Source organism: Saccopteryx bilineata, chromosome 4 (assembly GCF_036850765.1).
Source record: "Saccopteryx bilineata isolate mSacBil1 chromosome 4, mSacBil1_pri_phased_curated, whole genome shotgun sequence".
Lineage (NCBI taxonomy): Eukaryota > Metazoa > Chordata > Mammalia > Chiroptera > Emballonuridae > Saccopteryx > Saccopteryx bilineata.
The window spans coordinates 128,191,925-128,219,286 of record NC_089493.1 but is presented as its reverse complement, the minus strand read 5'-3'; the positions used below and the strand labels follow the sequence as shown (position 1 = coordinate 128,219,286).

At 43.1% G+C, this 27,362-nt stretch overlaps 1 protein-coding gene and 1 pseudogene across 4 annotated transcripts in view; one reads left to right on the top strand and one right to left on the bottom strand.

Moving 5' to 3' along the window:
* Positions 1-27,362, bottom strand: part of BBS4 (Bardet-Biedl syndrome 4) — a 948,798-nt gene that overhangs the window by 882,613 nt on the left and 38,823 nt on the right. For 2 of the 4 annotated variants that reach the window (XM_066278064.1, XM_066278065.1), the window contains exons 16-17: positions 24,105-24,247; positions 23,234-23,384 (exon numbers count right to left, since the gene is read on the bottom strand). The exons of 1 other annotated variant lie outside the window; for it this stretch is intronic. In XM_066278064.1, the coding sequence (XP_066134161.1) occupies positions 24,114-24,247 (134 nt within the window). In that variant the 3' untranslated portion in view covers positions 23,234-23,384; positions 24,105-24,113. Of the gene's footprint in view, positions 1-23,231; positions 23,385-24,104; positions 24,248-27,362 lie in introns of those variants that run through there. One more of the 4 variants, XM_066278067.1, reaches the window with a different exon arrangement.
* LOC136336867 (U4 spliceosomal RNA) lies at positions 21,163-21,245 on the top strand (annotated as a pseudogene).

The following is a 27,362-nucleotide window of genomic DNA, read 5'->3' as shown; positions in this document are numbered from 1 at the left end:
GGAACTCTGTGCTTCCTGGACCTGGATAGGTTTCCGAAGTTAGTAAAGTTCTCAGTCATTTCTTCAAATAAAGTTTCTGTTCCTTTCTCTCTTTACCTTCTGGGATCCCTATAATGCAAATGTTTCTATGCTTGATGTTGTCTCAATGGTCCCTTAAACTATCCTCATTTTTTTATTCTTTTCATTGTTCTGATTGAGTTCTACTAGTTCTCTAGGTCATGGATCCATCCTTCTGTATTAGCTAATCTGCTGTTGATTCCTCCTATGTTTTTCATTTTAGTTATTGTATTCTTTGGCTCTGCTTAGTTCTTTATTATGCCTTCTTTTTACTGAAGTTCTCCCTAATGTCCTCTGTTGGACTCTCAAGTTTGTTGAGCATCCTTAAGACTTTCTTTGAATTCTTTGTCAGGCAAATTACTCTGCATTTCTAGTAATAGTCCATGTTTTGAAGTCTATCTGACATTAATACAGCACTCTAGATGTTACTCTAGACTTCCTGTGCCTGTAATGTACACGCTAAGTCTTTTTCCATCCTTTTACTTTCAATGGCAGATAACTGGGCTTTATTTTACTTTTATTCTTTCCTCTGCTTTTTTTTTTTCTCTGCTTTTTAATTGGACTATTTAGTCCAATTACATTTTTTAGTCTAGTTACAATTTAATGTAATTGTTGACATAATGTAATAATTGTATCTTGATAATTTTAATATTTGCTATTTATTTTCTCTTCATTCCATCTTTCTGTTATTGTTCCTCTGTTCTTCCTTTCTTGTCCTTTTTTAGGGGAGGATGGTTCTCATTGGCTATTTTGTAGAATTTTATTTAAATTTCTTTATTGTCTTTTTTGCTATATTTCTTTGCATCTTCTTAATGGTTGTTCTAGGGATTATAATATGCACCCTTAACTCTTCATGAACTATTTAGGATTCATTTTGTATTACATTATGTAAAATTTAAAAACCTTTCATATGGCCTGACCAGGCGGTGGTGCAGTGGATAGAGCATCATACTGGGATGCGGAGGACCCAGGTTTGAGACCCCGAGGTCGCCAGCTTGAGTGCGGGCTCATCTGGTTTGAGCAAAAAAGCCCACCAGCTTGAACCCAAGGTCGCTGGCTCCAGCAAGGGGTTACTCAGTCTGCTGAAGGCCCACGGTCAAGGCACATATGAGAAAGCAACAATGAACAACTAAGGTGTTGCAACGTGCAATGAAAAACTAATGATTGATGCTTCTCATCTCTCTCTCCGTTCCTGTCTGTCTGTCCCTGTTTATCTCTCTCTGACTCTCTGTCTCTGTAAAAAAACAACAACAACAAAAAACCTTTTATATGTAAAGTTCTACGTGCCCCCTTGTCCTTTAATTACATTTGCATATGTTAAACCTCACAATATAATATATAACTTTTTGCTTGGGACAGTCATATGTATTTTTTAAATTAAACCAAAATAGTATTTTAAATTCATCTTTTGTTTATATTTTTATTTAGGGGAAAATCGGTACAACATGAGCTGTTCTGCTAGTGTCAGACAATAATGATTCTTGCTTAAGAACATGAGCATTGTAATCATGCACTCCAAAGTTATACTGTGTTTGGAATGCAGTTTTGTACTTACGATATTTAATAAGAAGGGCATCTTTCTCTTTGCTAGTCCATACTTCCACTTTCCTGCTGCTAGTTTAAGCCACCTAAAACCACCTATTTATCTGTAATTATGTACTTGGCCTCCTTTTCCTTTCTATTAAAATTTGTGATGACATGAGCAACTCTCATCCTACAAATTAGAGTGGCTCCTTTCTCACCAGTTAATGAGAAACTACAAATCCACATGCCCAAAAGACAGGACAAGGTACAACCTAGTGTTTATTTTTTAAGAAAAATTTAAGCTCCAATTAATGTAGGAAGCAGGTTCTTCTTGATTGCTACCCCTGGACTACAAGGTGTCATTAGGTTCTTGCCCCAAGAAGTAAAGAAAGAGTGAAGAGTCCGCTCTTTGCATTCTGTTTCCACCAGACTTCACTAAAAAGACCTTTATTGGGAATGAAGCCAGAGTAATGGCAGTGTCAGAGATTTCCTTGATCTCTTCCCTTGAAATTTCAACAAACTGAACAGCTATAATGAAATGAAAGAACCCCAGCTTGACTTGCAAGCTTGCCTGAAGAGATCTGTGCGTGGAATCGACTAAAAGTGTGAAGGGTTAAGAAGGGGGCCAGAAGATACAATGCATTAGCAGTGGGGCTACAGACAGAAGAGAAACGAGGCTGTCGGGTTTTGTGTGCCAGGGCTCCAGAGAGGGGAGAAACCGTGAGTGACTGGGTCTCCTTCTGCCGGGAGGAGGGGAGAAACTGGGGAGCAGTTGGAGAGATACTAAACCAAAGTGCCAGCAGAAGGAGGGGTCACTGCCAGCATTCCCATGATCTGCTGGCAGCCCTTACTTGACACAAAGTGCAGCACCCCAAAATCCCAGATCTAACCTCCCTCCCCTTGCAAGGTACAGAGAATGGCAGAGACCACAGCTAGTTCTGCAGGGCCACTTTTTCCCTTGAAGAAAAAGTGCTCTGTGTCTGGTTCCCTGGTCAGTTGAAATGGTCTGTTGAGATGTGAGTGGGAGAGCTTTGAAGTCCCGAGATTGCCATTGCTAAACCTGTAAAGCACAACACACCCCACTCATCATATCGCAACTGCAGCCCCCACCTCCATCATTGCAACAGCAACATTTCAATGAAGGTCAGCCCAGAAATTTCATAGAGCTAAATCTTGTAATACTGTGCCACCTATAGGGAAAAAAGTGTTTCCCAACTTCAACAGTTTTCCTTTAAAATTTTTTTTTATTTCTCATATGTTGTGGGTGTATTGTTTATTACTGGTTTTTTGTTGTCATTTTTGTGGGATTTTATTTTTAAATTTTTGTTTTATTTTTATTGTACTTGTTTTTGTTTGATTTTTTTTTTTTTTTGCATTTTTCTGAAGCTGGAAACAGGGAGAGACAGTCGTCAGACAGACTCCCGCATGTGCCCGACCGGGATCCACCCGGCATGCCCACCAGGGGGCGACGCTCTGCCCACCAGGGGGCGATGCTCTGCCCATCCTGGGCGTCGCCATGTTGCGACCAGAGCCACTCTAGCGCCTGAGGCAGAGGCCACAGAGCCATCCCCAGCGCCCGGGCCATCTTTGCTCCAATGGAGCTTTGGCTGCGGGAGGGGAAGAGAGAGAGAGGAAAGCGCGGCGGAGGGGTGGAGAAGCAAATGGGTGCTTCTCCTGTGTGCCCTGGCCTGGAATCGAACCCGGGTCCTCCGCACGCTAGGCCAACGCTCTACCGCTGAGCCAACCAGCCAGGGCCTTGTTTGAATTCTTAACAATTACCACTCTCAAATGCCTCAAGACAAAAGAAAACTAATACCATGAGGACCCAAGAAGGAGATACAATTCATAAAGGAAATAAAAAATTCTCCAAAAAGCAGTCTCAATCACAAGGAAACCTTGGAGTTAAATAATAGAGAATTCAAAGTTGAAGTTCTGAAAATACTCAATGAGATGTGAGAAAATACTGAAAGGCAATTTAATAAGCAAAATGAGTACTTCACCAAAGAGATTGAAACTTAAAAAAAGATATGAAGAACTCAACACATGAATTGAAAAATGAGCTAGCAAGATTAGCAAATAGAACAGATAGAGGAGAATAACTGATATCAAAGACAGGCAACTAGAACAGTTACAGAAAGAAAAGAAAAATTTTTAAAAATGACAGGTCTAAGAATTGTCTGACTCCATCAGAAAGAACAATATAAGAATAATGGCTATATCATAGGCCCTGGCCAGTCGGCTCAGTGGTAGAGTGTCAGTCCAGCATGTGGATGTCCCAGGTTCAATTCCTGGTCAGGGCATACAGGAGAAGCGCCAATCTGCTTCTCCACCCATCCCCCTTCCACTTATCTCTCTTCCCCCTCTCTTCTCAACTGCAACCATGGCTCAATTAGAGCAAGTTGGCCTTGGATGCTAAGGATGGGTCCATGGCCTCCACCTCAGGCACTAAAAAAATTGGTTCAGTTGCAATAGAGCAAGGGCCCCAGATGGGCAGAGGATCGCCCTCTGGTGGACTTGCTGGGTGGATCCCTGTCAGGGCACATGCAGGAGTCTTATCTTTGCCTCCCCTTCTCTCACTAAATTTTAAGAAAGAAAAAAATAATGAGTATATTAAGAGAGGGAGAAGGGAATAGGGAGACTATTCAAACAAATGATGAGAACTTCCCAAGCCTATGGAAAGAGATCCTTGAATCCAGGAAGCAAACAGAATGTCTAGTTGCCTCAACCCAAAAGGGCCTTCTCCAAGGCACATTATAATAAAACTCAGTGGTCAATGACAGGCCCTGGCTGGTTGGCTCAGTAGACAAAGCACTAGCCCAGCATATGGACATCCTGGGTCCAATTCCCAGTCAGGGCACACAAGAGAAGTGACCATCTACTTCTCTCCCCTTTTCTCTCCCCCTCTCTCCCTCTTCCCTGGCCACTGCCAGTGGCCCTATAGATTCAAGCATTGGCCCTGGGTGCTGAGGACAGCTTGGTTGGAGCGTCAGCCTCAGGCACTGAGAATGGCTCAGTTGACTCAAGGGTGGGCTCCAGATGAGGGTTGCTGGATGGATACCAGTAGGACACATGCAGGAGTCTATCTCCTCTCTCACTTATATGTAGATTTATATAGCAATATATAAACAACAAAGACAGGCTCCTCAAGGCAGCTAGGGAAGAGAAGAACATAACACATAAAAGAAGGCCATCAGGTTATCATTAACTTTTCTGAAGAAACCCTACAAGTCAGAACAGAATGGACCCTAACATTCAAAGTACTGAAAGAGAGGAATTACCAGCCAAGCATGCTATATCCATCAGAGTAACTACCCATGAAAAAAGCAAACCTGAAATACATTGCAGAAAAAAGAAGAAAGAAGCATGAAATACCACCAGACAAAAACTGACAAAAATGCAAAAGCAAATAACCAAAGGAGACACAGAGCTACCAGGAAACAAAACATAATATGGCTATAGGAAATCCTCATGTGTCAATAATTACCCTAAATGTAAATAGACTGAACTCACAAAAAGACACAGAGTACCAGACTGAATCAAAAAGCAAAACCCAACCATATGTTGTCTTCAAGGGACACATCTAAACTGCAAGGACCAAAGTAGACTCAAAGTGAAAGGTTGGAAAATAATTTTCCAAGCAAATAATACCCAAAGAAAAGCAGATGTAGCCATATAATATCTAACAATGCTGACTTCAAGACAACAAAGGTAACAAAGGTGGACACTTCATAATGATAAAGGGGACACTATGTCAAGAAGATACAACACTTCTTAATATATATGCACTATATCAGGGAGCACCAAAATAAACAAGACATCTACTAACTGATCTAAAAATAGAAACATAAAAACACAATCATACTTGGAGATCTCAACACACCATTGATGGCTTTAGATAGATCAACTAAACAAAATAAATGAAGAAATATCAGCTTTAAATAACACACTAGACCCAATGGACATAATAGATATTTAAAGAACATTTCATCCCAGAATATCAGATTATACATTTTTTTCCCCCAATGTGCATGGAACATTCTCAGTAGACCACAAGGTGGGCCACAAAACTAACCTCAACAAATTTGAGAAGATTGAAATAATACCAAGCATATTCTGTGACCATAGACTGTGAAATTAGAATTCAACTGAAAAAAAAGGAAGTAATGAAACCTACAAAACTGTGGAAATAAACTACATATATTTCTAAGAAATGACTGGGTCAAAGAAGAAATACAGTAAAAGCAGATATCCAAAGATATAAACAGACAAATGAGAATGGCAATATGAGATATCAAAACTTCTAGGATGCAGCAAAAACAGTAATAAGAGGGAAGTTCATATCAAGAAACAAGAGATCCCATGTACATAACCTAACTTACATTTGAAAAAACTAGAAAAATAAAAACAAAGGCAACCCAAAGTCAGAAGAAAGGAAAGAATAAAAATTAGAGAACTAAATGAAATAGAGAAAAGAAAAACTATAGAAAAAAATAACAGAGCTAGTTCTTTGAAAAGATCAATAAAATTGACAAGCCTCTGGCTAGACACACTATGGAAAAAAAAAAGACATATAAACAAAATCCCAAATGAAAGAGGGAAATTACCACAGACTTTATAACTATACAAAGGATCATGCTAGATAGAATACTATGAAGGATGATATGCCACCAAATTCAACAATCTAGAAGAAATGGATAAATCCCTAGAACTATACAATCCTCTTAGACTCAGTCACAAAGAAGTAGAAAACCTAAACAGATCTATAAGCAGGAAGGAAATAAAAACAACCATCAAAAAACTACCCCCCCCCCTAGTAAAAGTCCAGAAACAAATGGCTACACTAGTGAATTCTACCAAACATTCAAATATGTATTTGGTATCTATCCCTCTTGGTCTTCCAAAAAAAAAAAAAAAAAATCAAAGAAGCAATACTCCCTAACACATTTTTTGAGGCAAACATAACCCTGATACCAAAACATGGCAAGGACAACACAAAGAAAACTACAGACGAATATATTTAATAAATACAGATCCAAAAATCCTAAACAATATACTATCAAATCGAATATTACAATACATTTAAAAATATTATAGCCCTGGCCGGTTGGCTCAGCGGTAGAGCGTCGGCCTAGCGTGCGGAGGACCCGGGTTCGATTCCCGGCCAGGGCACATTGGAGAAGCGCCCATTTGCTTCTCCACCCCTCCGCCGCGCCTTCCTCTCTGTCTCTCTCTTCCCCTCCCACAGCCGAGGCTCCATTGGAGCGGAGATGGCCCGGGCGCTGGGGATGGCTCTGTGGCCTCTGCCCCAGGCGCTAGAGTGGCTCTGGTCGCAATATGGCGACGCCCAGGAGGGTCGCAACATGGCGACGCCCAGGATGGGCAGAGCATCGCCCCCTGGTGGGCAGAGCGTCGCCCCATGGTGGGCGTGCCGGGTGGATCCCGGTCGGGCGCATGCGGGAGTCTATCTGACTGTCTCTCCCTGTTTCCAGCTTCAGAAAAGAAAATGCAAAAAAAAAAAAAATATATTATACATCACAATCAAGTGGAATTCATTCCAGGAGCGCAAAGATGGTTCAACATACATAAATCAATGTAATACAGTACCTCACAAAACAAAGGACAAAAATTATGTGATTCTATCAATAAATGCAGAAAAGGCATTTGATGAGATACAGCATCCATTTATGTTTAAAACACTCAATAAAATGGGTATAGAGGGAAAGTACATCAACATAATCAAGGTCATATATGACAATCCATTAGCCAGTATCATACTAAATGATAAAAACTGAATGCTTTTCCTCTAAAATGACAGGATGTCCACTCTCAACTCATTCAACGTAGTACTGGAAGTCTTAGAGCAATTAGACAAGAAAAATAAATAAAAGGTATTCATATTGGGAAAGAAGAAGTAAAGGTATTATTTTTGCAGATGATATAATCCTGTATATAGAAAACCCCAAAGACTCTACTGAAAAAGTATTAGGAACAATAAATACAATAAAGTTGCAGAATACAAAATTAATATATAAAAGTCTACTGCACGCCTGACCAGGCAGTGGTGCAGTAGATAGAGCATTGGACTGGGACATGGAGGACCCAGGTTTGAAACCCTGAGGTCGCAGGCTTGAGCGTGGGCTCATCTGGCTTGAGTGTGGGATCATTGAGATGACCCCATGGTTGCTGGCTTGAGCCCAAAGGCTGCTGGCTTGAAGCCCAAGTTCACAGGCTTGAGCTCAAGGTTGCTAGCTTGAGCAACTCACTCTGCTGTAGCCTTGCCCCCCCAATCAAAGCACATATGAGAAAGCAATAAACAACTAAGGTGCCACAAAGAACTGATGCTTCTCATCTCTCTCCTTTACTGTCTGTCTGTCCCTATCTGTTCCTCCGTCTGACTCGGTCTCTGTGAAAAAATAAAAAGTCTACTGCTTTCCTGTATGTCAATGAAATCTGAAAATGAACTGAAAAAATAGTTCTTTTACAATTGCAACAACAACAAAATACCTAGGAATAAACTTAACAAAGGATGTGAAGGACTTATATACTGAAAACTACAAAGCAGTATTGAAGGAAATTGAAAAAGACACAATGAAATGGAAAAATATTCTATGTTGATGGATCAGAAGAATCAACATAGTTAAAACGGCTATATTACCCAAAGCAATATGCAAATTTAATGCAATCCCTATAAAAATCCCAATATCATTTTTAAAAGAAAAAGAAATCACCAGATTTGTATAGAACCATAAAAGATCCCAAATAGCAAAAGCAATCCTGAGAAAAAAGAATGGAGCCGGAGGTATCATATTATCTGACTGCAGATTATACTACAGAGCTACAACAATCAAAACAGCATGATATTGGCAGAAAAAGAGATACCAATGGAACAGAATCAAGAGCCCAGAAATAAAACCACATATATATGGACAAATAATCTTTGACAAAGGAGCCAAAAACACACAACGGAGAAAAGAAAGCCTCTTCAATAAATGGTACTGGGAAAATTGGAAAGCCACATGCAAAAGAATGAAACTTGAGTGACGTCACGGAAATGGCGCCGTGAGCAGCGCGTCCGACAGATCTCCCCAAAATAACAACAAATTTATCAACTAGAAACAGAAAATTTTATCCTTGGAGCATTCCGGAGTTCCACACAAACTGAAAGCAAAAGGACTGTTATCACTTGAATCTGAGAGACAAGGGTGTGGAGGAAACTAACTACTGCAGGGACGTTCATTCAAGCCGCGGAGGGAGTGCGCCTGTGGTGAGTCAGCCCACACTCGGGAATGGCGAGCAGCCGCTGGCGCGCGCCCGGTCCAGTTACAGAGCGAGCACCGCTAACATTCCCAGCGGCCCGCGCACTGCGAGTGAGAGTCCCCAGCCACCGGTGCCCGGAGAACCCCATTCGCGCACGTGCCCTGAGCATTCCACGCGCCCAGAGCGCCCTACTGGCCCGCACATCCAGGGTGCCCCATTATCCTGTGCCCGGTGCGCCCCAGCCGCCAGCGGCGGGCAAGCGGGAGAGACGCCAGGGCGGTCTTCCCTACTTGGGAGATTCTCTCTGTGGACGGGGCACCTCACCCAGCCATTCAAGCTAACAATCAAGCATTGGGGGAGGGGCGCGCAGGCAGCCTGAAATACCTTCGGGAGCACAGCTGCGGCCCCAATCACTGAAATTAGCTTAACCCATGAAATCTGCGCACCCACGGGGCTCTAATTGATAAGATCTCTCTCAGTTAAGCGATCCAAGACAAGAGGCGTGATATTTTTTAGTGCCTCTTGCTAAAGGGGCGGGGGCAACTTCTGATTGATAGAGCCTCCATATTCAGGGATAAACGCTAACAAGAGGGACTTGGCAGATAATAAGATCTATACTACACTAGTCGCAAGCAGAGACTAGTGCCTCTTCTTCCCAGCCAAAACAGGCTACAAAGTGTGGAAAGCCTGGGTTGAGTGGTCCAACTGAATGCTAGGCGCTGAACAGTCACCTTGACAACAATTGACTCCCAGCCCCGCCTGATTACACTGGAGGCTCTGACTGCCAGAGCCTTTCCCAAAGCCTTGCGCTGAGTGGGGATAGAGTGGGGATTTCCTAGCTCTTTGAGCCTCTTACTCCCCAGGCAGAAGCAGTTGCAGCCATATAGCTGGATCACCAGGCTGCTAATTCAGGAAGGGGGGACTAGGAGAGAGACTCCAGGAAAGCAAACTCTCTCATCGTTGGACCCTGCAAACGCCAACAAGCCTTGACTACCAGCAAGACTAAAGCCAATTATATGACATTGCCATAGAATCCCATCAACTGCAAATCCCTACCTCAGTGTGACACGGGCAGAGCCTGGGGTACAGAGTCACCGACCAGGAAGAGGGAGAGAAAAGAAAAAGGAAGAAGTTAACCTCTCAAAATCAAGAAAAATCCACAGACTTTACAACTTGTTCCACTAATTTTTTTTTGTTGTTTGTTTCTTCTATCTTATTGCCTTTATTATTATTATTTCTATTTCCTCCACCTCGGTCCTTCTATTCTCTGCCCATCTTATGCTTCCCTTTTCTTGAACTACACTACCCATGAGTGTTACATTTTATTTCTCTTCTTCATCCTCACCCTCCTTTAAGGTTATACTCCAAAACACTTAACTCTCACTCTCCCCTCTTTTGTTTTTTTTTTGTTTTGCTTTATTTTGTTTTTTTCTCTTCCTTTTTTTTTCTTCCTTCGTTTTTCTCTTTTTCTTATTTTTTCCTTTCTATTCGTTTTTTCTTTTCTCGTTTTACTTTTCCTACCATTTAATCCTCAATCACGAACAAATTAGTTAATTTGGGACTCAAGGTTTTTTTTTTTTGGTTTTTTCTTTTTCACTTTTGTTTTTGTTTTTGTTTTGTTTGTTTATTTTTGTGGCATTTTGGGTACTTTTTACGTTGCTTTTTAACTCACTAGCATTTCTCCCAACCCAAGGTCTCCATTGTATTTAGTCTTCACTCCACTTAATACAACAGATTTTTACTTATTATTTTTATTTTTTTCTTCTTTATTATTCTTTTTTTTTCTCCTTTTTTCTGGTTCCCTCTTATCCCTCTCATTATATCTCTTAGTCTACCTTCACTTACAAGCAAATCATCTTATGCTTGTCTAAGATTTTATTCCTTTTTTTTTTTCCTGCATTTAGTAGGTCCCTACTCCTTTTGCCCCTTGAACTCTTCACCCCAAATCAGGCCCTCCATTATAGGCAGTTTTTGTTCCATTTAGCATAATATAATTCACAGGTCATCACAATATTTCCCTGAGGAGGGAAGAGGAGGGAAAGAGAAGAAAGAAAAAAGGGGGAAATAATAAATTATTAGTTTTTTTTTTGTGGGGTGTTTTATGTTTTTTTTTTTTTTTTTTTTACTCTTTATTAATTCTAATTAGTGCTATCAACAAGACCACCCTCAGATGCCATTAAGAAAGAGGAAATCAAATATTATGGATACAAAAGAAAGAGAGGTAACACAAATAGATGTGGAAAAATCTATGGAGAAAAGACAACATATTGGAAGCCTTGGAGCTAAATGACAGAGAATTTAAAATAGAAATCTTAAAAATACTCAGAGATATACAAGAAAACACAGAAAGGCAATTTAGGGAGATCAGAAAACAACACAAAGAATATATTACCAAGGAAATTGAAACTATAAAAACAAATCAAACAAATGAAAAACTCAATTCACGAGCTGAAAAACGAGGTAACAAGCTTAGCTAACAGAACAGCCCAGATTGAAGATAGGATTAGTGAAATAGAAGACAAACAACTTGAGGCACAACAGAGAGAAGAAGAAAGAGACTCAAAAATAATAAAAAACGAGAAAGCCCTACAGGAATTGTCTGACTCCATCAGAAAGAATAACATAAGAATAATAGGTATATCAGAGGGAGAAGAGAAAGAAAATGGAATGGAGAATATACTCAAACAAATAATAGACGAGAACTTCCCAAGCCTGTGGAAAGAACTAAAGCCTCAAATTCAAGAAGCTAACAGAACACCGAGTTTTCTTAACCCCAACAAACCCACTCCAAGGCACATCATAATAGAGATGACACAAACCAATGACAGAAAAAATTCTCAAGGCAGCCAGGGAAAAGAAGAGCACAACATATAAAGGAAGGCCTATTAGATTATCATCAGATTTCTCAGCAGAAACTCTACAAGCTAGAAGAGAGTGGACCCCAATATTTAAAGCCCTGAAAGAGAGGAACTTTCAGCCAAGAATACTATACCCATCAAAGCTATCCTTCAAGTACGAAGGAGATATAAAAACATTCACAAATACAGAAAAGATGAGAGAATTTATCAGCAGAAAGCCCCCACTCCAGGAAATACTAAAGGGGGTTTTCCAACCAGATTCAAAGAACAAAAGAAAACAATACCACAAGTAACAGCTCCACCAAGAACACAATAAAACCAAACTTACACTGTAACAACAAAGGAAAAAAAGGGGGGAGAGGATGGAGATTAACAGTAGCAAAGGACGATGAAGTGTAGAAATACTCATAAGATAGGGTACTACAATGAATATGGTAGGTACCCTTTTCATTACTTAATGGTAACCACCCTTGAAAAAACCACCACAAAAACACTTGACTTAAAAAAGGTAGCAACAGAGGAAAGAAGTATGGAACACAAACAAACAAAAACAAATGATAGAAAAACAAAAGAGAAGAATCAAACAAGATACAAAACTAACAGAAAGCAATTTATAAAATGGCAGTAGGGAACCCACAAGTGTCAATAATTACACTAAATGTAAATGGATTAAACTTACCAATAAAAAGACACAGAGTAGCAGAATGGATTAAAAAAGAAAATCAAACTGTATGCTGCCTACAAGAAACACATCTAAGCAACAAGGATAAAAACAAATTCAAAGTGAAAGGCTGGAAAACAATACTCCAAGCAAACAACGCCCCAAAAAAAGCAGGGGTAGCAATACTCATATCTAATAATGCTGACTACAAGACAGAAAAAGTACTCAGAGACAAAAATGGTCATTTCATAATGATTAAGGGGAAGCTGAATGAAGAAGACATAACAATCCTTAATATATATGCACCAAACCAAAGAGCACCAAAATATATAAGACAGCTACTTATTGACCTTAAAACAAAAACTAACAAAAATACAATTATACTTGGAGACCTCAATACACCGCTGACAGCTCTAGATCAGTCATCCAAACAGAGAATCAATAAAGATATAATGGCCTTAAACGAAATACTAGAACACCTGGATATGATAGACATCTACAGGACACTTCATCCCAAAGCGACAGAGTACACATTTTTCTCTAGTGTACATGGAACATTCTCAAGAATTGACCATATGTTGGGCCACAAAGACAGTATCAGCAAATTTAGAAAAATTAAAATTGTACCAAGCATATTTTATGATCATAAAGCCTTGAAACTAGAATTCAACTGCAAAAAAGAGGGGGAAAAACCCACAAAAATGTGGAAACTAAACAACATACTTCTAAAAAATGAATGGGTCAAAGAAGAAATAAGCGCAGAGATCAAAAGATATATACAGACAAATGAAAATGAAAATACGACATATCAGAATCTCTGGGATGCAGCAAAAGCAGTAATAAGAGGAAAGTTCATATCACTTCAGGCCTATATGAACAAACAAGAGAGAGCCGAAGTAAACCACTTAACTTCACACCTTAAGGAACTAGAAAAAGAAGAACAAAGACAACCCAAAACCAGCCGAAGAAAGGAGATAATAAAAATCAGAGCAGAAATAAATGAAATAGAGAACAGAAAAGCTATAGAAAAAATCAATAAAACAAGGAGCTGGTTCTTTGAAAAGATCAACAAAATTGACAAACCCTTGGCAAGACTCACCAAGGAAAAAAGGCACAGGACTCAAATAAATAAAATCCAAAATGAAAGAGGAGAGATCACCACAGACATCATAGATATACAAAGAATTATTGTAGAATACTATGAAAAATTATATGCCACCAAATACAACAATCTAGAAGAAATGGATAAATTCCTAGAACAATACAACCTTCCTAGACTGAGTCATGAAGAAGCAGAAAGCCTAAACAGACCAATCAGCAGGGAGGGAATAGAAAAAACTATTAAAAACCTCCCCAAAAATAAAAGTCCAGGCCCAGACAGTTATACTAGTGAATTCTATCAAACATTCAAAGAAGACTTGGTTCCTATTCTACTCAAAGTCTTCCAAAAAATTGAAGAAGCAATACTTCCAAACACATTTTATGAGGCCAACATAACCCTCATACCAAAACCTGGCAAGGATGGCACAAAGAAAGAAAACTACAGACCAATATCTCTAATGAATACAGATGCTAAAATACTAAACAAAATACTGGCAAACCGAATACAACAACATATTAAAAAAATAATACATCATGATCAAGTGGGATTCATCCCAGAATCTCAAGGATGGTTCAACATACGCAAAACGGTTAACGTAATACACCATATCAACAAAACAAAGAACAAAAACCACATGATCTTATCAATAGATGCAGAAAAGGCTTTTGATAAAATACAACACAATTTTATGTTTAAGACTCAACAAAATGGGTATAGAAGGAAAATATCTCAACATAATAAAGGCCATATATGATAAACCATCAGCCAACATCATATTAAACGGCATAAAACTGAGGACTTTCTACCTTAAATCAGGAACAAGACAGGGTTGTCCACTCTCTCCACTCTTATTTAATGTGGTGCTAGAAGTTCTGGCCAGAGCAATCAGACAAGACAAAGAAATAAAAGGCATCCATATCGGAAAAGAAGAAGTAAAGGTATCACTTTTTGCTGATGATATGATCCTATACATCGAAAACCCGAAGGACTCCACAAAAAGATTATTAGAAACAATAAACCAATACAGTAAGGTCACAGGATACAAAATTAACATACAAAAGTCCATAGCCTTTCTATATGCCAACAATGAAATATTAGAAAATGAACTCAAAAAAATAATCCCCTTCACGATTCCAACAAAAAAAATAAAATACCTAGGAATAAACATAACAAAGAATGTAAAGGACCTTTATAATGAAAATTACAAAGCATTGTTAAGGGAAATCGAAAAAGATACAATGAGATGGAAAAATATTCCTTGTTCTTGGATAGGAAGAATAAATATAATCAAAATGGCCATATTACCCAAAGCAATATACAAATTTAATGCAATTCCCATCAAAATTCCTATGAGACATTTTAAAGAAATGGAACAAAAAATCATCAGATTTATATGGAACTATAAAAAACCCCGAATAGCCAAAACAATCCTAAGGAAAAAGAATGAAGCTGGAGGCATTACAATACCTGACTTTAAACTATATTATAATCGCTTCTCGGCCTTTTGGCTAAGATCAAGTGTAAACTATATTATAGGGCCACGATAATCAAAACAGCATGGTATTGGCAGAAAAATAGACACTCAGACCAATGGAACAGAATTGAAATCCCAGAAATAAAACCACATATATATGGTCAAATAATCTTTGATAAAGGGGCCAACAACACACAATGGAGAAAAGAAAGCCTCTTCAACAAATGGTGTTGGGAAAACTGGAAAGCCACATGCAAAAGAATGAAACTCGACTACAGCCTGTCCCCGTGTACTAAAATTAATTCAAAATGGATCAAAGACCTAAATATAAGACCTGAAACAATAAAGTACATAGAAGAAGACATAGGTACTAAAATCATGGACCTGGGTTTTAAAGAACATTTTATGAACTTGACTCCAATGGCAAGAGAAGTGAAGGCAAAGATAAATGAATGGGACTACATCAGAATTAAAAGTTTTTGCTCAGCAAGAGAAACTGATATCAAAATAAACAGACAGCCAACTAAATGGGAAGTGATATTTTCAAACAACAGCTCAGATAAGGGCCTAATATCCAAAATTTACAAAGAACTCATAAAACTCAACAACAAACAAACAAACAATCCAATAAAAAAATGGGAAGAGGACATGAACAGACACTTCTCCCAGGAAGAGATACAAATGGCCAACAGATATATGAAAAGATGCTCAGCTTCATTAGTTATTAGAGAAATGCAAATCAAAACTACAATGAGATACCACCTCACCCCTGTTAGATTAGCTATTATCAACAAGATGGGTAATAGCAAATGTTGGAGAGGCTGTGGAGAAAAAGGAACCCTCATTCACTGTTGGTGGGACTGTAAAGTAGTACAACCATTATGGAGGAAAGTATGGTGGTTCCTCAAAAAACTGCAAATAGAACTACCTTATGACCCAGCAATCCCTCTACTGGGTATATACCCCAAAACCTTAGAAACATTGATACGTAAAGACACATGTAGCCCCATGTTCATTGCAGCACTGTTCACAGTGGCCAAGACATGGAAACAACCAAAAAGCCCTTCAATAGAAGACTGGATAAAGAAGATGTGGCACATATACACTATGGAATACTACTCAGCCATAAGAAATGATGACATCAGATCATTTACAGCAAAATGGTGGGAACTTGATAACATTATACGGAGTGAAATAAGTAAATCAGAAAAAAACAAGAACTACATGATTCCATACATTGGTGGAACATAAAAACGAGACTAAGAGACATGGAGAAGAGGGTGGTGGTTACCAGGGGTGGGGGGAGGGAAGACATGGGAGGGCGGGAGGGAGAGAGTTAGCGGGAGGGGGAGGGGCACAGAGAACTAGATAGAGGGTGGCGGAGGACAATCTGACTTTGGGCAAGGGGTATGCAACATAATTAATGACAAAATAACCTAGACATGTTTTCTTTGAATATATGTACCCTGATTTATTAATGTCATCCCATTACCATCAATAAAAATTTATTAAAATAAAAAAATTAAAAAAAAGAATGAAACTTAACTATAGTTTGTCCCCATGCACAAAATTTAATTCAAAGTAAGTCAAAGACTAAATATAAGATCTGAAATAATTACATAGAAGAAAACATAGGTACTATGGACCTTGGCTGTAGTGAACATTTTATGAATTGGACCCCAAGGTCAAGGGAAGTAAAGGCAAAAATAAGTGAATGGGACTATATCAAACTAAGAAGCTTCTGCACAGCAAAAGAAACTGACAAAACAAAAAGGCAGCCAACCAAATGGGAGTTGATATTCACAAACAGCTCTGATAAGGGGTTAATAGCCAAAATTTATGAAGAACTCACAAAGTTCAGCAACAAACAAGCAAACAATCCAAATAAAAATAGGGAGAAGACCTGAACAGATACTTCTCCCAGGAAGACATACAAATGGCCAACAGGTACATGAAAAGATGCTCATCTTCACTAGCTATTAGAGAAATGAAAATCAAAACTACAATGAGCTACCACCTCACACCTGTTAGATTGGCTGTTATCAAATAAAGAGGTATTAAGTGTTGGAGAGGCTGTGGAGAAAAAGGAGCCCTCATTCACATCTGGTTGGAATGTAAACTGGTATAGTCATTAGAGAAGACAGTATGGTTGCTACTCAAAAAATTAACAATAGGCCCTGGCTGGTTGGCTCACTGGTAGAGCATCAGCTCAGTGTATGGATGTCCCGGGTTTGATTCCCAGTCAAGGCACACAGAAGAAGCGACCATCTGCTTCTCCACCCCTCCTTCTCTCTCTCTCTCTCTCTCTCTCTCTCTTTCTCTCTCTCTCTCTCTCTCTTTCTCTCTCTCTCTCTCTCTCTCTCTCTCTCTCTCTCTCTCTCTCTCTCTCTCTCGTCCCTTCCCACAGCCATGACTCGATTGGTTCAAGCGAATTGGCTCCAGGCACTGAGGATGGCTCCATGGCCTCTGCCTCAGGTGCTAAAACAATGGCTCGGTTGCTGAGCAACTGAGAAATGCCCCAAATGGGCAGAGCATTGCTCCCTAGTGGGCTTGCCAGGTGGATCCCAGTTGGGGTGCATGCAGGAGTCTGTCTCTCTGCCTCCCCTCCTCTCATTTAAAAAAAAATTAAGAATAGAGTTACCATATGACCCAGCAATCCCTCTACTGGGTATCTACCCAAAAACCTCAAAAACATTAGTACGCAAAGACACATGCACTCTCATGTCCATCACAGCGTTTTTCACAGTGGCCAAGGCATGGAAACAAAGTATCTATTGATAGAAAATTTGATAAAGAAGATGTGGTACATGTATACAATGGAATACTATTCAGCCATAAGAAATGATAATATTGCCATTTACGATGACATGAATGGACCTTGAGAACATTATAATAAGTGAGCCAGATAAAGCTAAGAATTATATGATTTCACAAATAGGTGGGATATAAACATGAGACTATTGGATATAGATAAAAGTGAAGTGGTTACCAGGGAGAAGAGGGATGTGGGGGAGAGTTTGAGAAGGGGAGTAAAAAGGAACAAATATACAGTGACAGAATGTCACAAGCCAACACGACTCGCAATTGTTCAGGTCTCAAGTGGGAACAGTGGAGGATTAAAAAGCAAACACAGAAAAAGGATGGGATTGAGAAGTCTCATTGCCAACCTGATGGCTTGCAAGAGCAGCCTGCAGCCCCAAAACACAATTTATAGTGCAGAAAGCAAAGCCATTTGTAAAACAAAGAGATCTCTGACACAAAGTCACATTTCTGGGGTAAATCAAGAATTCTCCCAAGAACCCAAAAAACCTTCCACCGTGCATAACATTTTAACTTCACAAAACGAAGGGTAAAAAGAAAACTGCCTCCAGTCTCTTCAAGGGACATGGGAGATGGGACAGTAGAAACCACAGCATTATAGCTAAGGGAAATGTGGGGAAGGGCATGTAAATTGCCTTTACCAACTTAATCAAACAACTAGAGGCTGTGGTGAAGAGTTTAGCCTTTGGCTTAACCCTTAAACTGCAAGGATCTTTGTCAATTTAGTCTCCCACAGCCTCTAGCAATTTAAGCAAGTGAGGTGGGGGGATGGGCAGCAAGGACTCTGTCAATTTACTGCCAGTCCCCCACACCTCTGTCCCTCAAAAATATAAACTGCAGCCTGACCAGGCGGTGGCGCAGTGGATAGAGCATCGGGCTGGGATGCGGAGGACCCAGGTTCGAGACCCCGAGGTCGCCAGCTTGAGCGCGGGCTCATCTGGTTTGAGCAAAAGCTCACCAGCTTGGACCCAAGGTCGCTGGCTCAAGCGAGTGGTTACTCGGTCTGCTGAAGGTCCGTGGTCAAGGCACATATGAGAAAGCAATCAATGAAAAACTAAGGTGTCGCAATGTGCAACGAAAAACTAATGACTGATGCTTCTCATCTCCATTCCTGTCTGTCTGCCCCTGTCTATCCCTCTCTCTCTGACTCTCTGTCTCTGTAAAAAAAAAACAAAAAACGTATATATATATAAATATATATATATATATATATATATATATATATATATATATATATATATATATATAAAAACTGCAAGGGCCCTGTCAGCTTGCAGCCTGTTTCCCACACAGAAAATGGTCTGACTTTGGGTGATGGGCACACAACATATCAACAGTTCAAATGCTATAGAAATGTTTATCTGAAACCAATGTACTTATTAATGAATGTCACCCCATTAAATTTAATTTCTGATAGATACATGAATTCCAAACTGCCCTTTTGCTGTTCCGCTTGGCTGCCTGACCCCACCCTTAATTACTGGACAATTGCCCACGGGACAAAGGAACTCCAGGAAGCTGGTCAGTCACCTCAATGAAGAGTATTCCAGAAAGCCGAACATACCAGCACACCCTTGCTTGAGGCTATCCCCAACCCTATAAAGTTTTACCTCAGTCAGTTTTCGGTGCTCTTCTCCTTGGGAGAAGTGCCCAGCAGGGTTCCTTTCTTCCTTTCAATAAAGCCTGTTACTCTGGTCTTTTGGACTCCCATGGATTCCAACATTTGGTGCTGAAACCCGGGACAGAGTATTAACTGCCTGGACGATCCCTATTGCCGTCCAAACTTACAACCAGGGAAGCAATGGGCAGCGGCAGCTTGTCCCGGGCTTACTCCCTGATTCTGTTTGGACGTGTAATTGTAGGTCGATTGGCCGCAGTCTAACCCTGTCCTAAACCCCTGCTGGACCAGAAAGGTAAGGAGTTTCTCCCTCCCCTTCCCCGGTTGGCCTCCAAATTTCTCTCCAAAACACCCCTTCCTGGACAGACGGTTTTGATTTCGGACCCCGTATCTACGGGTGGTCCTCTACTCCTTGGACTTCTACAAAAGTCTAGGCGCACCTAGCCAGGTCACTCTCCTACGTCCCACGATCTCGGCCTTGGGGTGACGACCTCTTGTCTGAGACTGTCTTTCTACGGAGATTTTCTCCTCTCGGAACTGTGACTGAAGGCGGGGACACCCCCTTCTCTCACCAGTCTCCTCTACTGTGGGCTCCTCTCAGTCCAAACCTTCCAGCCAGACTCTCCTCGGAACATGGGCTCCTCCCAATCTCAGGCCTCAGAGACTACTCCTCTACTCCTTCGGGATACTGTGTCATCCTCACTCTACTCTCTGAGGTTCACAGTTTGGGAGGTTTCTACTCCGAGCAGCTAGCTTCTATGGACTTTCTCGAAAGTCTAGGCACCTAGCCAGATTGCTTTCTACTACTATTACAATATCCTAAGAGATCTTGACAATTTCTGCCACCGGACAGGGAGGGCATCAGAAATTCCTTACGTGCAGGCTTTTTTTCTCCCCTCTCTCCTGTCCTTAATTTCTGTGCCTTCTGTTCTACACGCAGGCCATTTTTGGCCAAAGAAACCTTACCTAAAACCTCTGCTCCTAATCTTTCCTTCTCCGTGGACTCCCAACTCTTTCCTTCTCCTGACTGACCCCCAAGGGCACCCCTCTCTCGGGACCCCTCTCTAATTCCTCTACAAATCTCTTTCACTCGAGTCTCTTCCCTCCAAGAGCCCCCTCCCTTCTCCACTGTGTTCTTTATCTCCTCCTCCCTCCTTAGAAGCTGTGGCTCTGGCTGTGGTGCCTGTCTCTTTTCTGGCCCCTCCTCCCTCCTTACAAACTGTGACTGTGCCTCTTTCCTTTTCACCCTCTCCCCTCTCCTCAAAGCTCTAAATCTTTTTTGACTCCTCTGACCACATGGCACCACACCAGTACTTGACCCTCCTCCTCCTGCAGATTCTGACCTTCCTTTTCCATCCAGCTGCTCACACTGTCCATCCGTCTTCTTTCTCTCTTCCTTCCCTCTATGCTGACAACTCCCTGCCATCTCGAAAAACTTAAAAAACAGAATTGTATATTAAGCTATGTGAGTAAGTGATCTGTCTGGTCTCTGTCAGAAAATATCTCTACTATAATTTGAATTGAAACAAGTAAAGCGCGCTCATTTAAATTTCTTAATTCAATTTCTAAATACAAAAAAAAAAGACCTCTTTTGCCTGACCAGGAGGTGGCGCAGTGGATAGAGCATCAGACTGGGATGCGGAGTGTAAGGACCAAGAGAAGATCAGAATATCTAAAATAATAGGATATAGGCAGGGCACTGATGGAACAGAGAATTTAAGGATTACAGGCAGGTCCTGCTCCTGTTCTGTTAGGAATACCATGCCCAAGGTCGTTCAAGAAGCAGAGACAAGCTTTGCGCAGTGGCAGTATCGTAGCCAATGAGGTTTATCCGAGGCGCGATTATTGCTAATTTAAAAAAAAAAAAAAAAAAAAAAAAAAGCAGAGACAGGGACCCTGTGAGGCTGAGAACAAAGAAAGGCAAACGTTTGAATTCCATTGGTTAAAGACCCTTATCAGAAGTTTATGTTTGGAATTCGCCAATGAGCTAGACGCAGCCCCTGTTGCTATGCTATGTGCAACCCCCTTAGCGAATAGGTAATCACCACATCTGCTTCTGTATATGCTTGCTTACTTAGGATATATAAGGAATTAGCTGTAAGCGCCAGGCGTGATTCCCGTTTGTAGCTCCTTGTGAGTAAGGTGTCTCCGGACACCTGGGAATTTGCCCCTGCGCAGGTTAAACTGGCCAATAAAGAAACATCTATTGAATATATTCCTGAAAGTCTCTGATGTCTGTTATTGTACCTGGTGCATGCTACACACTGGGGGCTCATCCAGGATTCTCCCTTGGTGGAGGTTTGGGTCAGAGGCCTTTGAGCTCTAGAGCGCACATTCCTGAGGTGGTAGGTGGGACGCTGCTGGTAATCCACCCAGGGCTTTCAGAGGTGGGATGCCACCCTCTGAAATTTGGATATGTTAACTCAGAAGTGACCGGTCACATTAGGAATCCTTTTTGCGCTGCGCTGTGCTGTGTTTTGTCTGAGCCTGAATGACTTAGTTGAGTGTGAGAGAAACAAGTGTGTTCCCTGTGTTAATAGTGTGTTGCCTGTATCTAGATGTGTGGATTAATATCGCCACTGAGAAGCCCGGCGTGGTGGCGCGCGCCTGTAGTCCCAGCTACTCGGGAGGCTGAGTCAGGAGAATCGCTTGAGCCCAGGAGTTCTGGGCTGTAGTACGCTATGCCGATCTGGTGTCCGCACTAAGTTCGTTGCCTAAGGAGGGGCGGCGGCCCCGGGGGGGTGGGGGTGGGGGGTGGGGTAGGGGGTGGGGGGGTGGCGCACGGCTGCTCCGGGGCGGCTCAGTCTGGCTGGGCGCGGCGGTGCCCCACAAGTTGTCCTGCCTGCGGCGAGGTGAGTGCGCGGGGCAGCAGGCGGGCGGCGCGGGGAGGGGGCGCAAACTTCTTGGGCTGGGGGGCCTGGCCGGCGGCTCGGGGCGCCCGTCTGCTCCACCTGTCGCAGGGGCTCTGGAGGGGCAGGTCCCCAACTGTCCTACGGGCTCGGGCTGGGGTGCGGCGCGCACCCTGCAGGCCGAACAATAATACCCTGGTGTGGCCGTTCTCCGAAGTGCCGGCGCGTAGAGCGCGGGCGGAGTCTGGCGGGGGATCCTTTGTTTTGGGTAGGGGGAGGTGTCCGGTAAGTTTAGGGAGGCGCTGGACCTATTCCCCCGACCTCCTTTGTTTGCCGCCCCTGGGGTTGTGGGCCAAGGTGAGGAGCCCCATTCATCCCCAGGCGCCGGCCGGCCCAGGACCCAGTGGCTGCGCGGCGGCGCGCCGCGGTGGAGTGGTGCCCGGCTGTTGTTTCCGAGGCGCAGAAACTGTTAAGGAAGTAGGGAGTCCTCAGCCCAAACGAGGGGACCGGGCTGGGGGCGACGTTGGTGGATTAAGGGTGCCCCTGTTCTGGCGCGGCCCAGGAGGGTGCAGACCTGTTGCTCGGAGGTTCGAGGAAGGGGTGACCCCAGGTCCACTCGCCGGGTCCTACTCCCCAAGGGACTTCCCCCACTGGGGGCCAGTGCTCAGAACAGGGTGGGGGAAGTGCGTCTTCGGGTGTAGGCGGCCGCGGGGCATGTGACAATTTAGGGTCGCTAAGGCCCGCCCGCGCTGGCATAGGACCTGGGCTTCACGTGTGTCGCCTGCGCGTCTCCAGGCCCTAGCCCAGATTCGCTCCCTGCACTGCCCCGCGCTCTCCCACCCGAGAGCGTTAGAAATCCCACAAAATTAGATTCAGAGGTGCCATTTCCCCTAGTCGGTGATAGTATGGAGTAAAACCCCAAAGGAAACAAAACCCAGCCTCCATCTTGTCTCTCCGATAAGCGCCGCCAGCACCCAATGCCGGTCCACGCGCGCCCCCTCGTTTTATTTATGTGCCTTTTTCTTCCAGTAACTTATACAATTGGAAACATCAAAATCCTCCCTTTTCTGAGAAACCGCCGGGATTAATATCCTTGCTTGAGGCAGTTTTTAGGACCCACCAGCCAACGTGGGATGATTGTCAACAGGTCTTCCAAACTTTTTACTACAGAAGAAAAAAAAAAAAAAGAATGAAAGAAGCTGCTAAGGTTGTATTGGGAGAGGAAAAGGGAAACTCAGGAGGGAAGAAGGGAAGTAAAAGACATTCTCCAGTCTCAACCTCCTACCTGGGACCCTAATACCTCTGGGGGAAGGGAGGCACTCTTCCAGTACCGCCGGGCTCTGTTACGGGGCTTAAAGGCAGCAGCCAGGAAACCCACTAACTTTAGTAAGGTTAGTGAAGTTATCCAGGGAAGAGAGGAATCCCCAGCAGCCTTTCTAGAAAGACTCATAGAGGCTTATAGAGTATATACCCCTCTAGATCCTGAGGCAGAAGAGAACAGGAGACTAGTAAATATAGCCTTTGTGACTCAGGCCGCTTCAGATATTAGGAAAAAGCTTACAGAAGATAAAGAGATTTGAAGGAGAAAATAAGAGTAAGCTATTAGAAATAGCCCAGAAAGTATATATTAACAGGGATGATCCAGAGGTTGGCAGAGCAAAGGAGGCAGCCTAGAGGTAACGGTGCCCATATCTGAAGAATATCTGTTAGCAGCCCTCCAGGAAGGTAAGGACGAAACTATCGGGGTTCCAGAGGAGTTGCAAAAAAAAAAAAAAAGGTGCCCGGGGTGTGGGCAGAAACCAACCCACCAGGCTCATCAGCCACCTGTCATAATGCAGTTGCTGAGCACCGCTAGCCCAGGGCGGGTAAGGCAATATCCCATACCTGCACGGGCTAAGCAAGGCATAGCACAGCATTTGAAGCGCTTATTAGCGGCAGGTATCCTCCGGGAATGCCAGTCAGCCTGGAACACACCTTTGCTCCCAGTCCAGAAGCCTGGGACCCAGGACTATCGCCCGGTGCAGGATCTGCGAGAAGTAAACGCCTGGGTAGAGACTATTCACCCCACAGTGCCAAATCCCTACACTTTGCTAAGCTCGTTGCCCCCTACTCATATCTACTACTCAGTACTAGATTTGAAGGACGCTTTCTTCTGTATTCCATTGGCCCCCAAGAGCTAGGAAATATTTGCTTTTGAATGGAATGATCCAGAGAATGGACTAGTGGGGCAGTATACATGGACCAGGCTTCCCCAAGGGTTCAAGAACTCCCCCACTATCTTTAATGAAGCTTTGAGCAAGGACTTGCAGGGGTTTTGCACTGCCCACCCGTCAGTTGTGCTGCTCCAGTATGTGGATGACCTCCTCATCGCTGCAGCAGAAGAACAATGTAAGGAGGCCACCCTAAACCTGCTCCAGGACCTCCAGCAGATGGGGTATCGAGTCTCTGCCAAGAAGGCCCAGATTGTCACCCAAACCGTAAGTTATCTGGGATATAACTTACAAGGGGGACAAAGGACATTATCCAGTCAAAGGATTCAGACTGTGTTACAGATCCCAGAGCCCACTACCAAGAGGCAAGTACGAGAATTTCTGGGAGCAGTAGTAGGCTATTGAAGACTTTGGATACTAGGGTTTGCAGAGCTGGCCAGGCCCCTACACGAGTTGACTCGGGGCAAAGAAGAACAGTTTATTTGGACAGACAAGGAAAGGCTTTCCAGACACTGAAGGAGCCCCTAGTAGCTGCCCCAGCGTTGGCCTTACCAGACATGGCCAAACCCTTCCAGCTGTACATTGCTGAAAAGGGAGGGCTACCCTTAGGAATCCTCAGCCAAGAGCTTGGGCCATGGAAGAGGCCCGTAGCATATCTGTCCAAGAAGCTAGACCCCCTAGTGTCTGGCTGGCCAACTTGCCTGAGGGCACTTGCTGCTACCTCAACCCTAGTTAAGAAAGCTAATAAACTGACATTAGGTCAGGACATTCAGGTAATTAGAGAACATTATCTAGAACAAGTGCTGCGAGCCCCATCGGATAGGTGGCTTTCAAATGCTCGCCTGACACAGTACCAGGCACAGCTATTGAATCCCCTGGCAGTGCAGTTTTTTTTTGTGTGTGTGTATTTTTCTGAAGCTGGAAATGGGGAGAGACAGTCAGACAGACTCCCGCATGCGCCCGACCGGGATCCACCTGGCACACCCACCAGGGGCGACGCTCTGCCCACCAGGGGGCGATGCTCTGCCCCTCCGGGGCGTCGCTCTGCCGCAACCAGAGCCACTCTAGCGCCTAGGGCAGAGGCCAAGGAGCCATCCCCAGCGCCCGGGCTATCTTTGCTCCAATGGAGCCTTGGCTGTGGGAGGGGAAGAGAGAGACAGAAAGGAAGGAGGGGGGCAGGGTGGAGAAGCAAATGGGCGCTTCTCCTATGTGCCCTGGCCGGGAATCGAACCCGGGTCCCCCGCACGCCAGGCTGACACTCTACCGCTGAGCCAACCGGCCAGGGCCGGCAGTGCAGTTTTTGAAAACAGCAGCCCTAAACTCTGCCACCTTGCTACCTTTGCCAGACCCAACAGTGGTCCATGATTGCAGACAGATACTGGATACTGTTACAGGGGCTAGACCGGACCTTCGGGACCAGGCCTATGAGAAGGCAGACCTTACGCTGTTCACTGATGGAAGCAGCTATGTCCGAGATGGACAGAGAGATATGCAGGAGCAGCTATAACCACCCAGGACAGTGTCTTGTGGCAAAGGGCATTGCCAAAAGGTACGTCTGCGCAGCGAGCAGAGCTAATTGGACTGACACAGGCCCTCCGGATAGCTGAGGGCAAAATAGTCAACATTTACACGGACAGCAGGTATGCCTTTGCCACTGCCCACATTCATGGTGCCATTTACAAAGAAAGAGGCTTACTAACAGCAGGAGGAAAAGAAATTAAAAATAAGACTGAGATCTTAGCCCTGCTTGATGCCATTTGGCTTCCCTCTAAAGTAGCCATAATTCATTGCAAAGGACATCAAAAGGGGGACTCTCCCATTGTTCAAGGAAACCGTTTTGCTGACATGGCTGCCAGAGAAGCTGCGGAAGGAGGGACTGCAGACATTCTTCTGCACTTGCCTCAACCCTTGCTGCCTCCAGACCCTAAGTATACTCCTGAAGAAGAGCAAGAGGGAAGGCAATTAGGGGGTAAAAAGAATAAGCAAGGATGGATAGAACTTCCAGATACTAGACTATACCTACCCCAAGGAGTTATAGGAGAAATTGTAAAGGAAATCCACGCAAGTTTCCATCTAGGGCAGAACAAGCTAGAACAACTTGTCAAGAAGTACTACTTGGGACCCCAGATTAGAAACATAGTACAATTTATAGTTTCTAGATGTAAGGCTTGTACTTACTAAGGTCAATGCCATTAACAAGAAGCTCTCCTTTAGTTAGGTATAGGGGAAAGTGCCCAGAAAAATTATAGGAAATAGATTTTACAGAGATGACTCCAGGGAAAATAGAATTCAGATATCTATTTGTACTAATAGATACTTTCACAGGATGGACAGAGGCCTTTCCCACCAAGGGTGAAACTGCTTCCACAGTTTGTAAGATTCTGCTAAGGGAGATCATCCCTAGATATGGGATCCCCATAGCTATAGGATCTGATAATGGACCAGCTTTCATCTCTAAGATTTCCCAGGAGTTAGCTAAGAGGCTAGGAATTGATTGGAAATTACATTGTATTTACAGGCCTCAAAGCTCAGGGCAAGTAGAAAGAATGAACAGGACTTTAAAAGAAACTTTGATTAAGTTGAAGGAGGAGACCGGCAAAAACTGGGTCGAGTTACTCCCTTTTGCCCTATTCTGGCTTAGATGTACACCTTACATTAATAAGTGGACTCCCTATGAGCTCATGTTTGGACAACAGTTCCTCTGGTTTCCCAGCTCACCAGAGAGGAAATAGAAGTGTCTAATCATAACTTCCTCAAGTCCCTACAGGCATTGCAGCAGATTCGGAGAGAAGTAAGGGAGTTGCGGGAGCAAAGGACTGCAGCATCGGAAGACAACACCCAGAGGCTCTCGCCACCGGACCCTGGGCAGTGGGTTTGGATTCTTAACCACCAACGAGGGAACCTAGAGCCGTGGTGGCAAGGACCGTCCAGG